The sequence below is a fragment of the Watersipora subatra genome, chromosome 8, assembly GCF_963576615.1.
Source record: "Watersipora subatra chromosome 8, tzWatSuba1.1, whole genome shotgun sequence".
Taxonomy (NCBI): Eukaryota; Metazoa; Bryozoa; class Gymnolaemata; order Cheilostomatida; family Watersiporidae; genus Watersipora; species Watersipora subatra.
In genome coordinates this window covers 30,860,884-30,878,152 of record NC_088715.1, presented here as the reverse complement: position 1 = coordinate 30,878,152, position 17,269 = coordinate 30,860,884, and the positions used below count along the sequence as shown (strand labels likewise).

Sequence of the window (17,269 nt, the reverse complement as noted above, 5' to 3'; positions counted from 1 at the left end):
AATAATTCTAATTCTATTTTAAGGCAAGCAACGTTGCCAAGTATAGTCACCATTAATCGAACCAAAGCTACTATTAGCTTGAGCCCATAATTTGAACTTTTGTTCTCGATTATAATCGTTGATGAAAAGTCAAAGACTTAGCACAAATTGAATAATGTCATACAATGGGCCATTCGCGATGCAAAATTACAATTCCCATTTCTTTCTAGATATGATCCTGCCAAAGATATGGCTGACAATCAATGGTTAATGGAGATTTAACGGTAGAAGACTTTTTGAAAACGCAACAAAATGATCATGTATCATCTGAGGTTAGTTATGAAAAGAGGAAAACGGAAGATGATCATTAAAAAGACATGAGCAGCAATAGAAGCTGAAAAGATTCAATTAACAAGCATGACATTGGAAAGTTTGTTAAGCCTAACACATGTAAACCTTTGAAGCAAGATAGACACAATTTAGGATTGTTTGAACTGGTAACTAGTCAACCGGAAACCATTGAAATGTTCATGTTCAAGGGAGATCCGATAGAACAACTACCCCAAACTTTATTAGCAAATTTTTTTTGGCAAATGCATCGTAGTATATATCACTTGACAAAGTGAGGCACATACAAAATACTAAGTGCTCCTACAATATGAACAATCCATTCTAGGCACGTCTACATCATATATAATTTACATTTCAAGATCAGTGAATTACATGTACATTGCCTAATATACTATATTGTAATAATAGTAATAATAATAGAATAATATTGTATAATATATATACAATATCATTCTAAACTCGCCCTTTTGAGCATACAAAAAGATAAACTTGATATAATTTTTAATTTGTCGACTGTACTGTAACTGCAGCATTATTAGTTTACACAGACAGCTTTTTTCTTTTTAAGAATCATCTGATTAGTTTTATAGACAATGATTACACTTATTTTTACAATAATTTAATGGAGAGAGCCTATCTTTGACGTTCATATGCAACGGTTTGCCTTTTTTTAACCAAAAAAGTCTATTATGCAAACTAAAACTAATAAGATCTATTTACTATGTTTACAAAAAGCAAAGTCACCGAAGCAAACTCACAGAATGTTTTACTACAAAAAGCGTTACATGTACAACCTGTTCTATGCTCGTCCGTATTCAGGGGTCAAGGTTAGGATGAAATAGAACTTTCGACGATACTCCAATTTGTGAAATTCCGATTGGTAGACTGACGCTGTAACACCTGCACCGATTGATCACGTTTATATTTATGAATATTTGAGCAGCTACGATATTTTTGTTGTTGTTGACAGATCAGAAGTTGCAAAGGCTGTATGAATGGTATATATATATATATATATATATATATATATATATATGTATAATAGATATACCCTATATGCATGTTTTTTATTACAAGTGCAGTGTGATAGATTAACATTCACATCGATTTTGATAACTCCCCTGACTTGACACACCATGTTATATGGAATTTTTTATGATCTACAACACAAGAAGTTCACATAAATCTTTAACTTTATCTGGAAACTGGGTTATCGGAGGTGAACGTTATAAGAGCCTCTACTGTATAAGCAAAATGATATAAACAAAAATTTTTAAATTAGAAATTGCCTGTCATACTGCCCACGACCAAAGTGAAAATGGAAAAAAGAATGGGCACTGCTGGTTGTTGAAAAAGTAGTTACAAAAGGTCAGAATTCTATAAAAGTAGAATTCTTTAGTAGATGTTGTAGGCTTTGCCTACAACATCTACTAAAGAATTCTCTGAATCAGGAGAGTTGTTGTTATTATTTTGGGTAGTGTGTTGTTGAACATTAGCATTTGATGTTGATAGTTGGTGTGAGGACCTTCTATTTTTTTTCTCTGTAAAAATTGGGAGACACGTGGATGACCACTGCGAAGACGTGGTGTTCTGTAAGGTTGTATGTTCATGGTAGTTGTCAAGTTTTGAAATGAAATTCAAAAGGTCAATTAAGCAAAACACAAGGTTGTATAAAAATCAGACCTAGTCTACTACTATCTCAAACCTATGTTTTACAACAATAAAATAAATATTAATTCAAGATGTAGGCCTAACCTACTGTACGTAATTTAACTAGCAACTGCAATAATGCAATATGTCTAATATATCTCTGAAATACAATATTAAAAGTAAAATGGCAAGCTTCCGTGTAATGTACACAGTTTGAAAGTTGTGTTGGAAAGTTGGTTGTGTTGAAGGTAGAATGGTTTTGACAGCGATATGTAACACAAAGCAAGCACTAGCATTTACGCGTCTGGATTTTAGCCCAAGTTAATCTGTTTATTTATGTATCATCTAATCAGATTGGTTAGTTTTAGGATACTTCGGCAACCTATCAAATACTTGGTAACATATTTAAATAGGTTTATATATGTTTTGTATCGTTATTACACTTTAACGACTTCATTGAAAATTTGGTAAATTTGTGGATGAGATTTTGATACAAGGGTTTGCTGCGGCCGTTAATGAATAATTATTGTGAGTTGTGTGCACATATACATTTATCATAAATTTTCCAACCAAACGCTTTGCTCGTGTTTGGTCGTGGAAAATTCCCCAAACTTTTCACATCCTTCGTACAACAAGCTCACAACACTTACAATAACCGCATATTACTTTATTTTTTTAACACTTTGGCAAGCTGCCATACCAATTATAAAATACAGGGACATCCGCATAAAACTATTCATTGCTTGGTATCATTCTTACGTAATCTTTTTTGCATTGAAATATAAATTTTAGTAAAAAATAACCTTCTTTGGTTTTTTAATCCAAATAATATTTTCTAATTCAGGAAAAGTTCTCAGCACCATGGGTGTGCGAGCGTAGCTGTCTAATATAGTAATCCTTTTATACTGGAGTCAATTAATGTTGTTACCTAGCAGAACAATATCAGGAGGGATATCCTTCATCAAAAGATACTAGTTGACAATTAATCTACAATTATTTTTTCCTCCATTGTAAGCTACCACCAGTTTGCAAGCAGGTATATTCCACAACCACTCATAAAATTCGTAGTTAAAAAAATGGTTTGATACCGTGTACAATCTGCATCAACTTTTCAGAGCCAGCATCACTGTTTCTGAACAATGAAAAAATTACTTTTGTTTCCTGTGCAGCAATTAAGACAGGAGAATGTCGATTTAAGTCAAGTCGCTAGTGCATTTGTGGTCTAAATCAGGATTTTAAATAAAGTATTGTTGGCCATGGTACATGGTTTTGTTACAAAACATAAGCTTTGTAGTAGTTTCTATAGCATAAATGTTCATATGACTGAAAGAATTGGGCATTGCATACGTTGCACACTATTTGATTTTCGTTTAATGCTATCTTTACTTCCCCGCACTCGTGAACGGACCTGTCGCATAATCACTTACTTCACATAGTACATTTACATTCATAATTGTGAGATTGTCATTGTGATATTTCGAGCACTCCGAATTGTATTAATTGTTAATTTTGCTGTTGTTGTTGTTTGTAATTATGGCTGAGTGATACACTTACAGACAATGTGGAACAAGAAAAGCGTTACCAACTGTTTTTTCGTGAGATCATGTAACTTCTTTCTCAACTTGAAATTATGATAAACTAATTTTTGACTACCCAAGCTTAACACAAGAACAACACGAAAATGGCAAATTGAATTCACTTAAAAAAAACAGTTTAATTAACGGGACCATTTCAATGATGAAAAACCAATAAATTTTACTCTAGCAATAAAGGTCATAAATACTAATCTAGGCGCTATGAGCCAGTGGAAGCTGCTTTCAAAAAACTGGGTAGATAAACTTCGCAGGTAGTTGTATCAAACTTCAACAACAAACACTCTACCAACTGTGGGTTATATGGGGAAGCGTGGCAAAAAACAGATAAATTAGTAATTCAACGTTTCAAATAAAACTGCTCCCTTTTAATTTTATGATAGCCTTGACTGTGTAGAAGAAGTAGGTAGATATGGTAGATATCTACCGGTAGATATCCTACCGTTCGATATGCCTGCTTTGAAAGTAGCAAACAATCTGGCAACTACTAGCACTACAAAAACAGAAAACCTGATGAGTGTCCATCATAAAGATAAAACCAGCCAGAAAGAGAACTGAGCTTACTTTGCTAGGTCCAGTAAATTTTAAAAATATATTTATATTAGAGGTCTTTCAGCTATCGAATAAGCAAGCTCTTGAGGACCAACATAGAAAATTGTAAGGACCACATGCTATCTTTTTACCCCAATGCCGGAAGGAATCGCAGCCATACTAAATATTAAAAATATCTCTGTGGCATTGTTTGTTTTACCAGAAGCAACAGAAAAAGCAGACGCCATGTCATGCGACACATTGCCATGTTTATATGCCCATTTGACTGTGAGCATGGCTTTTTTGGGATGAAAGGCTGAAGCATCAAAGAAAACATTGAGCTAAATACTATAAGCCAGTCGCCTATCTAGTAGACCAACAGGGGTGGGGCTATTATCTGATGAAATAGTGTTGAGATCTACAATAAGAGCAGTTTTTGGCTTGGCCACTTTGACAAGACTGGACAAAGTGGGCAAAAAATACCAATTCATTATTTTTTTAAATAACAAAAAAACTTGTCGCCTCATCCACCAGAACTGGAGTGCCTGACCGAGGCAACGGAAAACAACCAAGAGTCACCATAGTCACCCCTACTGGCCAGAGTATCCAAAGAGAAAGCTGTGAGCCTTTTCATGCTTAATTGTCTTCTGGAGTTTAGGGTAGCTGGTGCCTGGCCTAAGTTCTCTGTGCAGAAATGCTAGGGCTTCAATTGGCTTTTACTTTAAATAGTAGATTTTATCATGGACTCTGGCAAAATTGGTTAAGTACAGGCCCATAATTCAGTTCACAAAAAACTGCAGCCAAAAAGAACCAGAGAGCTGCCAATGAATAGACAGAGAAGGTTCAATGCATGCACATAATAGTCACTCGAGACCACTTAGACATTACTAGGAAAAATACTAGCCCAGAAGGAATCTCGTAACCTTGAGTATGGAACTTGACAGCTCAAGGTCCAGGCACAACTGGCTTTCCTATTAAGCTCTAATTAAAAAACGATGTTCTCAGTGGGAGTTTGGTGGGAGCCAGCCATCCTGTTGTCTGGTCCAAATATTGGCTTAGTTTGGCATGGTCAGTACATTGGAACCTGTGGCAAAGACACAAAGAAATCTGACGTATAAAGGTATTTAGCCTGAGCGCAGCCTACCCGTAACAGAAGCGTGTAGGGAGGCAGTTGCAGAAGATTAGACATAGTGCTTTTGTGCCTTGCTTTTATGTGTGGCTTAACATATCTTTCACAATAATGAATTCTGCGTATATTGAATAGAAAAAAGTATTCACTTGCAGGCAAGAAGGAAGCGCAATATTACCAACGTAGATAATGTAGTAAAATCAAAAGAGATATTACTCAATGTTGTAATCACAAACCATAATACAATAAATAAAGAAGTAATTACCTCATCATGGTTGTATGAGCAATCTATTGTTGGCATTATTATTAAGAATTTACCTGTGTGGTATCGTGATGAAATTTGCGGAATTTTTCTTTTGAATAATGCTTTGCTGGTGTTATCAACTCAAATCCACTGGTTCATCATAATGGCATATTACTTTACCTTCTAAATATAGTTTTGGATTGCTCACTGAAGCATAATTGTTCACACCATTTTAAATAATGGACATTTGCAACAATTGCTTTTGATTCCCAACTTATCATTTAAAGATTCCACAGACTCTTTGGAAGTTCCTTTTAAATTATTCCTTCTATTTTGTAACTTTCCCTAGATTTTTGTGGCATAACAAACTAGAAATAAAAAACAAATTGATTTATAAGGCTGTACAGAGAAATTTGCAAAAAATTTGGAAGGTTTGTTCACCTCATTGAGTGATGTCTCTGCTCTATGTACTTCTGTCATCAACTCAGCAGTTGCAGGGTTTTGTATAGAATGTTATTTGTTGTTGCAGTAGTAAGTTGCTAATAGATTTACTATTTGCTGGCAACTACTGGGTTAGTTTGTAAGTAGTTTGGTATTCTTGAAAAATAAATACTAAAGGCACAACCATAAGAAACTCGTTAATAAAAGCAACTGGATTTATTTTATCCACATATGTGTAATAGCTGCAGACATGCAAGTATTTAGGGGCTTTGTTAATCCTGAAAGCTTTTATTTTGTATTCATCACACAAAAATATAAAATAAACTGATCATTTCTTTACTTTCCACAAGAATCTCAAGCAATAAGCACACAGAGTGTTAGCAACCATTTTATGTGTATCTATATAGGTCACTGTTTAAAAAATGAACATGCATGCATAGAGCGCATTCGCAGTACGGCTCTGTTTAACAATGTTGTTCTTTTCTTATATATTGATAGTTCTTCCATAGACCTCATCGTCTTTTCTTTAAGCTTTTTTCTATAATAGGAAAGCCTAGCTTGGTTATGCTGGTGACCATGATGTCAGTCTCTCCAGCTCTGGTCACTGTACTCTGCTGTAAGAATAAATTAACTCTTGGCTAAGGAAAACAAACAAATGCAATAAGGGTTTTCTAGCATCTCTTAACCCTTTAACTGCCACAGACACATTTTTTGCAATTTTATTATTCATTGACCACATAAACCGCGGTCTTTAGGACTTTAATGATATTGAGACAATGTTGTCCAAAAATATGTAAATAAAATTAGCCTAAAATAACGAAGCCATTTTAAACTTTGGTTTGAGAGTTACTAACCTAAACACAAACAATTTTGCGTAAGTTCATTAAGTACCGCACCAGTCAAAAAACAGGTAATTAGTTATGTTGATGACATTATTGCCTATCCAGATTCAGACTTTTGTGATTATACGGATAATTAAAGTAGCAGAGCTGTCTTTGATAGTGGTGAAGTATTGGTTTGTAAAGGTAAGGAGCATTGTGGAGGATCGTTTTAGCTTTGCATTGATCATAGCTTCACAAAGCTTTATCATTAATAAAGTATAAATCCATTAAATTTGAATTGGATAGAATTGAATTGAATTCCAAAAATACTGTATACATATCATGAAGCAATATCAGCAATTTTCGGTAAATTGGCTGTCACTAGGCCGATAGCTGAATTTGTACATGGTTAGCAGTGAAAGGGTTAAACAGGATGTTCTTCCAAAATTTATACTATGAAACAATTGGTATTGTGTCTAGACGCAAATTACTGGCTGTTCACTATTCACTGTTCACTAAACTTTTTATGACATGAGTAGGCGTATGGCTGAAGCCTTCCTCAGTGTGTTTTTTAGCAATTCAGAACACCACATGGTAGAATAAATACCATAGACTACAACATAGACTAGAATTTTGAAGAATAACAGTAAACTTGCAATTTAATAAGACATAAAACCATAGTCAGTTATTATTGAATATATCAAGTGCATATGGAACATCTGAGCACACTCAACATTTGCAACCATCCTGAATAACTTTCAAAGCTCTGGTTCAGCACTCTCAACGTTAGCTTGTGTAACCCAACTCTAAACATAGTTGAATCTTATCAATCAAAAACTGAAGTTACATATTATAAATTTAGGTGATAGAAATATGACCTTCAAAAATTGTTATTGTTATGTCATGTTTCGAAGTGAATTAAAACCAACAAACAAAAATGTAAATAAAATCGGTTTAGTGTAGAAATCCAGTCAGTTGCGTAAAGAATTGACGAGCTGATTTTAATAAAGATAGTGTATAAATACAAAACTACATGTAGTTGCATGAATTCTATTTTGGCTTAGCTTAAAGCTATCGAGTTAATACCAGCAAAGCTGATAGCATTAAAAAAGGAAAAACTGACAAATGATGGGATACACTATTACAGACCTGGAAACAATTGTTGATTCCCATTGTTCAAATGAGTTCACAGTGGCATTTACCAAGAGTCATGGAAACGACACAATCTTAATAGATTTGACGCCGATTTTCTTCGCAAATATTTTTAAAAGACATTGGCAGTGAGACTACTATTCGAGGTCACAGTTATTTTGGTAAATGTTATTTATTTTGTTAATTATCGTTTATTTTAATAGCGATATAGTACAGTAACAAGCACTATTTCCTTTCTTCAACAGTGGAATGTTTCGTGCATTAAATGCATGTTTCAAAAAACTTCCTATCAGTGCTTGCTTTGTGTATTAGCTTACACATTTTTCCTTCTAAACCTAACCATCTAGTAATTCATAATTATTTTTACATTTTACAACAATCATTGGTAAGAGTGGTTAAATTTATTAAATATGAATTATCTTTTGATTGAACCAGGAGGCAGTGTTTTGAATAGGCTTGGTAAGCAATAGCTCATCTGGTTGACTCTGGAGTCTGTAGTTTTACTGCCAGGTGATCTCATCAAAGTGTAAAGGTTGAAAATTATCTTTTTATGAGTCCAGCATCTTTTAAATAGACTGACATCTCAAAATAGTATAAAAGTATTTAATACTTCTTTATAAGTATAAATATTGTTAAGCTTCTTCTGCCAAAGTCGCTAAAAAGAAAACAATCAATTTAGCTCTTTAAATTCATCTTTAAAAAATCTATTCAAAAGACAATCTTAACATCAGTTTGTAAAGACAATAGTGTACCTTAGGTCATCCAGTCCAAATGTGTCTCTAAGGAAAGGCGGAATTTTACGAATGGCATCATCTTTTAGGTCACCGAGTTGCTCCATCATCATCTCAAATCTATAAATAGAATCATAGTTGCTAGACATGTACTACCATAAAATAATGCCAATCTATAATCACTACACAGAATTTTTCGTTGCATAAAAAAATTAGTTATTTTTCAAACAAAGACAAATGAGGTGAAACAGGTTTATATTTAATTTAAAGTTCTTTTTATAGAGGTCTTGCTATTAACTTGGCAAAAGTGTTTCTTACAAGTAAGTGACAATGCAAAAATTTATGAAATTTTATGTCTCAAGCTATAAAAATCCGCTTGAGACTGCTTTTAAAATTTTGAAAGACATTCGAAACTCCCTCAATTGATCTTTTGAGAGTCACCAATGTGCACATTTTGATATTTTACTACATGTATATTGATGCTGACTGCTTAGATTTCTCTCTACTAGCTGTGGCAGTAATTTCTATATGTACTTGTAGCTACTTACCCAGTTTTGTGGCTAACACATGACTTTGGAGAGTTTAATCTGTTGACATGATAGTATGGTAGAAACGAGTTGTCAACAATAGTAAAAAAAGAGTCGACAATAAAAAGAGAATCTCTTGCGAAAATAGCTGGAGACATGGCTTGGAACTATTGAATTAAATTTAAAAAATTTTACTCTTTTGATAATAGGAAATCATAAAATTAGCACTTTCTACACTAATATTTTGCGTAGTTTATCGTTATTCGTCTGCTGTGATTATAGACTTTTCAACGTTTCTCTGTCCTGATGCAGATTGACTCAATAATGTTTAGTATTGATTATGAATCTTTGATTTTCTTTAAGTGTTTGTGATTGTTGTGATTCTCAAATCTCAAATCTCAAATCTTGCAACGCACTGTACAAGTATGCCACAAGTAAAAAGATATGTGCATGTACTCACGTGTGTGGCGATTGTTAAAGTTAAGAAAACACTTCAAGGTTTTTTAAAGTATTAGAGTAATGGCTTGCAATTAAAACTGTACCTAGAGTTATAGTAGTTATTGTTTCATGAGTGGCTGGAAACATGGTTCTTCAGGCTTGGAGTGATTACTGTATTTTGTTATTCAAGTTATTTCTAAAAGAGTACTACATGTAATTGTTCACAAAAACTTTAGAAATGCAAAAAAGTGCAATGAAACGCAATTTAACCTTTTGTTTCAAAAACTTTCTGCTGACGTAATTTTATGAACCTACCTTTGAGCGGTATTGGTCACTTTATAAGCCATATCTTGATATGTCTTTCTTCGTTCGTCTGCTAAGTGCTTCTCCACGCGGCCTTTTACAAACTTTGTTATCTTTGAATTGTGGTCTGCACCAAGAGTTATCCCTAAATCAAATATACTCTAATTAATTTTCTGCTAGGATGCTGTGTCAGTTAATAGAATTACCAAATAAATTGATCTACAACAGTTACTTGTTGTATGCATCTCTTGGCATACTAGAGAACTGCTATTGATGAAAATTAGCTAATGAAAACTAGCTAACTCTACATGTAGTTTATTATTTATTGGTTTATTATGTTAGCAATTAACTCAACACTCAGGTTGGACATTTGAATTCTTGAGTTTTAACATAATTTGTTCTTATTTATAATATCAAGCATCTGTAAAAAGTTAACTCAGCTAAGTTCAATGTGTAGAGTAGAGAGCTCATTAATGTTCACTTCATAAAATCTAGTTTATGAAATACAATATTGGCTGGTATTTATCAGTTTTCTATTTTATCAGCTAGCGGAGGTCTTTTCTCATTAAATATTGTCCTTACACCTTTTATAGATTTATAAAGACTAAGATTTTGCTAACCATTACCCAAAACTAATATAATTTTTAGTCAAAAATTTTATGATATATGTTAGCTCTGTTTCTTCTCTGACACCCATAATCTCTGGTTTAAGATATGCATCGGTGCTCCTTTTTATGTATTTCTAAGAGTATTTTTCCAGATATAGCAACCTGGTTAAAAAACAAACGATATAAAAAATTCTGTGGTTCAGAGTTTGGCTCAATGTTTTGAAAAAAAACTGAATATTGCATAGTTACTACCTTGTTACAGACTGTGCCTAAGTAAGAAAACTTACTGAAACCAGGGCTGGGTCTACATATCTGTATAAATGTTCCAACGAGAGGAATGTAGGGTCGGTCAACATGCTCACAGACAATAGCATAGTAGTTATACTTCCATAGAATCTCAGATCTCTCTTGAACTTTCTCAAATGTATAGCTGCATGAAAATCAAGGGCATCTAATAAGAAAATCAGAAAATAGCCTAAAGTTTTCAAATTATCAGAGTTTTTAATAATGCAGAGCAAGAGAAAAAACAGAGAATTAGAGAGACAGAAACAGTGAGAGAAAGAGTGAGAGGTAGAGGGAGAGAGGTAGAGAGAGAGAAAAAGAGAGAGAGTGAGAGAGAGAAAGAGAGATAGAGAGAGAAAGAAAGAGAAGAAAAAAGAAAACGAGAGGGAAAGAAAGAGTAAGAAAGAAAGAAAGAAGGAGAGAGAGAAAGAATGAGAAAGAATGACAAAAAAACGAGACAGAGTGAGTGAGAAAAAGCGTTAGTGAGAGGGTGAGTGCAACGAAAGGGGGAAAGAGAAAAAAAGAGAAAGTGAACAGTGTTAAAGCGAAAAGAGAGAGATTGAGATAGTGGGAATATTCAAAATAAATGGAAAAAGAGATGAAAAGGTAAAAAGAAGAGAATGGTGAAAAATAAAACAACAAACAAACAAAGAAGAATAGAGAAGGCTAGCTAGTATGGAGAGAAAGAGCTATTACAACATTTTAAATTTGTTGCAAGAATTAGATTATCAACTAAGAAGTTAGCCTAATTTTATCAAATGAAATGTTAGCTAGAGGTTGTCAACTCAAAGTTGTTAATAAAAGCTAAAACATATTATGCTATTAAAACTAATTTCGAGCAATTTATTTAATTATAATAAACCAATTTTTCCAACTGTAAAGTGTTAATATTTATACTTATTTTCTTTCAAGTAGCTCAAACAGGCTGGCTAATTGTTCATAATGTCTTGGCTCATTAGATACGTTTTTGCAACTGCAGATTTGTCATAACTGTTGCAAAGGCATGCACAATATTTATGGTTTTTGCAAGCAAAATAGTGCTCAGTAATGAAATAAGACTTTCCTAAGCAACCAAAAAGAACTTGACGTCGTATTGATGATTACAAAAACATTTTGAGTGTATTACTCTATATGATTGTAAAAAGTCAGAAATACCTAACCTTCAGAAAATATAACTTTTTTTTATTCATAGGCTTAATTTACTGGAATAGAAATAATTTTTATCTAAAATTTTAGTAATATAGCTAAAGAGTTACTTTAGTTATGGTGCAGTAATTACATCATGCCAGTATTTTTCTATTACAGACTTGAGTAGTGCTGTGCAAACTGGAGGAGGTGGGAGAGTACCCTTAGCTCATTCAAAAAAGTAGCAAAGGGTTATGTTGAGATGAATCTTATAGCTTTGTAACATCTACCTATTTAAGCATTTATTTAGGCATTTAGACATTATATATAATATGTAAATAGATAAAGGAAGTTGTGGTATGGAAATACCTGAACATGGCGATGAGCAGATTGAGCAGCAGAACATTGGTAAGAATCATATATAAGGCCAGTAACAGTGATCTGTAGCCTGTGAAACAATCATGGAATTGGAACTCATAAAATCTTTCAATTACTACTCAGTTTGCATGGAATATTTAAGTGAAAATAGTTTAATAGTTTTGCTTAGCATACAGAAGACAAACACAAAATTCAAGCTCACAAACTAACAAGTCTCTTAAAAGTATTTTGCTAAAATCCAGAACATGTTCTGAATTTTATAACTTCATGAGTAGATCTAAAACACACAAAAAACTCATAGTGAAAAGTCATTTTTCATAGATTCCTATACAAAATTATTGGAAAACTATTCTTTTGGACGCTTAAATGCAATTTCCGACAGACCAAAACAATGTAATTTAATTTGTTAAATTGATTTTAAAAAATGTGTGCTACAGCAAAGCAAAAACTGAGTGTTTTTTTCAGATACGCTAATGCAAACAATCCTAACTTTTATTTAGAAAAGAAATCTGCAGATATATGCAGAGTTTATAGAAACCAAACCATTAAAAAATTCAGCGTGTTTTATAAAATAAATTTTTAAGAGAATGAATAACGGGAACTTAATATGAAAACCTACTTGAGCTTAATATATGTGGAAATATGGTCCAATGTTTACAGGTTGCTGCTAATACTTTGGTAATACTAAAAATCATATCGTGTGTGTGTGTGCGTGCGTGCGTGCGTGCGTGTGTGTGTGACCTTTCGCGTGAAAATTGACCAAAAGCCTGCATTCACTATCGTTAGTAATGGAGCTTCGAAGTTTGCATTAGGTTTATTAGGGAGCACATGGCTACTTTGTTTATTATTTTACCCTAGACTAATCAGAGTGTGAGGAATTCATTTCTGAAGTCAAAAAGGGATTTCATTGGTTCCTTGTGCTGAAATCTCCAATCGAAGTCGTTGATATGCGATCGCAACGTCATCAAAATGGCGACACGAAAAGATTCTAAAACTTCGAAGAGCTTTTATAATTTGATGAATCTGAGGAACTTGGCACATTGCTCAATGAAATTTATGCTGAATATAGAGAAACAGAGATAAAGATTTTTGTCTAGAGATACAGATTTTCATTTTACTGATGACCTGCAAGCTCGGATGCCCAAATTTATTAACGATGAAGAAGTCAATGTTGAACTTACCAAAGAGTTAAATGTTATTCACCCGTATAGTACTATGGTTAATGACTCAGAATCACCTGCTGCCAGATTACCAACTCATCCTATAGTGTCTGATGCACCTATTAACTTTAGTTGCAAGTGTGACTGCATCAAGAAATTAGATAGAACTCTGATTTTTAGTCAGCTGGCTTACAACAAAGGAAATTCAAAGACAAAGTTAGATTTGGTTATCATGGGCCAAATTTCTACTTGTGTGGATGATTGGAACACAACAAAACCTTTTGAGCATAAGGAGAAGATGATAAAAAGGTCAAGATGCAACTTTAAATATCATGGTGAGATTTATTGATTTTTTTTCTGATCTACCATGTTTATTTTTGGTAGTAATAGTATGGATGTAGTAGCCTACTAGTTGCAGGCACAGTTTATGCCTCCCTGAGTCACATAAAATTACATCATACAATATGTGACTCAGTGATCAGTCGTACTCACTGGCTTGAGTTAGGTGTGTTTTCACTCATCATTAGTTGCCAGTTGTCACATGACTTATTCAGTGTGTCAATGCTTGCCCGCTTATTTTCTTGCCTGCTGACATTAACCCTATGGCATGAGCAATCAATCCCTTGGTCACACGAACACTAGGCCACTAAGTCTATTACTCTTAAAAGTGTCTCAGAGTCAGAATCCGTTGCCAATCACCTCATTTGCTCTTTCTTTAGATTTTTTTCTAAATTAATTACGAATTAAAGGAAATTCTAAATTAAAGGAATTTAATTTTAATTTAAAAGAATTTAAGGATTTAGTTCTAAATTAAAGGAATTGAGAGCTTTCAGAAGCTTTCATTCAGCCAAGCTTACCCCGGTACGATGTCAGGTTATTCTCATAGATTGTTGTGTGTACTGTTTGCTAACCATGCTACCAGGGTCACTTTGATGCACAGCCATGTTTGTTTTGTTTAGGAAAAGTAAAAATTTAGACGTATCTAGACACCCCTGCCATAGTGTATGATGTAAGACTCGCAGGTATCAATGGACTGCTGAATGTGATAAAACCTGAAGGTTTAGACTATGACCGCAAATAATACTTGCATACTAACATTCGACAATTTTGCCATTTTGCCATCCGATATAAATATATATCTGTATGTATATTTATGGTGCCATTAATTAGGTACCTTGATAATCCTCTAGGAAAAGTTCTCCATACATGTGGAAGTAGGGTCTGTAGACTACAGAGGTTATAAGGTCATAGTTCAGCTTTGACTCAGGTTCAATTATTGTTTGGCTGACAACTCCAAACATGAGGACAGTCATTAAAAGAATCACACAAAAAAGTCCCAAGTCAGCCATCTATAAAGAAACAAAATGGAAGTGCTGTAGCAAATATACAAAATATGACACTTGTAGTTTTATTCTACATGTGACTATTTTAAACTAAAAAAGTACTCATTGTGTAGGATTATGTATATCCTAATATACATGTAGATCCAGCAAATATAAAAACTTGCTAATCAGCTGTGTAGTGAAGTTTTTCGTAATTGCCTTATTGCTGCTGTAAGATAGATTTGCAAAATCTTAGAATCGCATAACTTCAACTTATACTGCTAGAGGAATTTGAGCAAACCTTTACTCTAAAAATACATATGATTGTTTGAGCTAGAATTTTTTTTGACAATCTGTAATAATGAACAAAAATACAAACCTATCAACAATAATGATAGCATGTTACAACAAAAATTGCTTGTTTTTTTGGTAATATGAATACTCAAAATACCCGATTAATACATTTAGGAGTTGAAATTTTAGTTCTTATTTACTAATAAAACCATCTTTAACGTTTTCTCTCTACGTAAGTACAACTACATATACCAATCTCACCATCTTTTTGATCATGATGATCTTTGGTCCAAGTTGTTCAATCACGTAGAATACTTGAGTGAACCGCAGGACATACACAATAAATGAAAGTGAGTAGAGCCACCGTGCAACATCAAAATCCCTCTCAGGAATGGTGAACCTTAGTATGGCAGCAAAGAAGAGAAGAACAACTGCCAGAAGATCTAGATGATTCCAGAAGTTCTTTGTCCAATCAGTGATTCTTTGCTTTCCGTATTTCATTGCTATTTTGTCTCTATACCACATCTGTAATAATTTGGCTCATTTTTAGTCATATAAGTTCTTTTTTTAAGTTAGTTGTTATCATTTTTTAATAAAGTGCTGTAAATGGTTTATTTTTTATAGGTTGATAGCATAACTTTTAAAAGACGAGAAGAACAAATGCCAAACAATCAAAAATATTCCAGGTTCTCTGCTTGCCGTAGTCCAATGCTATTTTGTCCCTTAACCGCATTTGTAACGGATTGGGTTATTTTTAATCCCTTTTAGTCTGTTTTTATTTCAGCTGTTGCTAAGCTTGAGAAATAGTTATTTTTATGTGATAAATACATGACTGCAGTTAAAATTATTCATTTAGTAAAAGTTAATAGTGAACTCGTACATCAGGTAAGTTGTAAAAGCTAATCTCTTTTGTATTAGCAGAAGAAGGCTTTTAAAATGCTATTGTGAGACCATTTGATTTTAGTAGCTAGCTGCTTTATAATCGTTGTAAGGCATGAATTAGAAACTATTTATGTCATACATATGAATTGATATGATTGGAGCGCTTGGGTGCATTGACTTTCTTAAAACCTGTGAGGCAACCTAATGGCAACATAGCAAGATGTCAACCATCATTGGCTACAGGCAATGGGATTTGTGTCCCTTGCCTAAGCCCTGAGCTGCACTGATGAGGCTTCAATAGCCGAAACAGTATTGTCTATAGCATGTATATACATATATATATATATACAGTATATATATATATATATATTTATATATATATATATATGTATATATATATATACATATATATATGTATATATATATATTTATATATATATATATATATATATAAATATATATATATATTTATATATATACATGTATATATACATATATATGTATGTATATATACTTGTATATATATACATATATATGTATGTATATACATATATATATATATATATATATATCTACGTATCTATTCATGTATGTATAGAAACATGAATTTGTATACAGATGTATGTATACATACATGTAAATATGCCGAAGGGTATACATATGGATATATTTATATACATACAAATATAAATCTATACTCATGTATATATGTATACATATATTATATACAAATAAATATTTGATCATCTAAAACATATACATATACATGTATGTATATTTATATATATATATATATATATATATATATATATCGATGTATGTATATATACATCTATAAATATATATATGCACAAGTACCTATATACGAACATGCATATACACATATGCATATACACTCATATACGTTTACACATGTGTGTATATGTAGGTATAGAAAAATGTACATGCATATATACACACATACATAAACACATACATACACACATATGTACACGCATACATGCACACATATATACACATATACATACACACATGTGTACACACATACATAGTCACCTATGTTAACACATGCATACACGCACATGTACACTGACAAATACAGGCATATGTACACACATATGTGCACACATACGTACACGCATACGTACATACATACATACATGTACTCGCATAAATACATGCATATGTACACACAGATGCACACACATACATTAACTCATACTCATTAGTACAGGCATACAAAATGCATACACACATATACATACACGCAGATGCACAAACATATACACATATGTACATACATACTCGAATATGTACACGCATATGCAA

The 17,269-nt window shown here is 32.9% G+C and overlaps 1 protein-coding gene across 1 annotated transcript; it reads right to left on the bottom strand.

The window, feature by feature from the left end:
* Window positions 1-4,693: 4,693 nt before the first annotated feature.
* On the bottom strand, window positions 4,694-15,559 carry LOC137402451 (transient receptor potential cation channel subfamily M member-like 2). The gene is made up of 7 exons (XM_068088950.1): window positions 15,320-15,559; window positions 14,617-14,791; window positions 12,274-12,352; window positions 10,785-10,927; window positions 9,902-10,034; window positions 8,643-8,741; window positions 4,694-4,787 (listed from the first exon to the last, which is right to left on the bottom strand). The coding sequence occupies exons 1-7, from the start codon at window positions 15,557-15,559 to the stop codon at window positions 4,694-4,696; spliced, it is 963 nt and encodes a 320-aa protein (XP_067945051.1).
* Window positions 15,560-17,269: the final 1,710 nt, after the last annotated feature.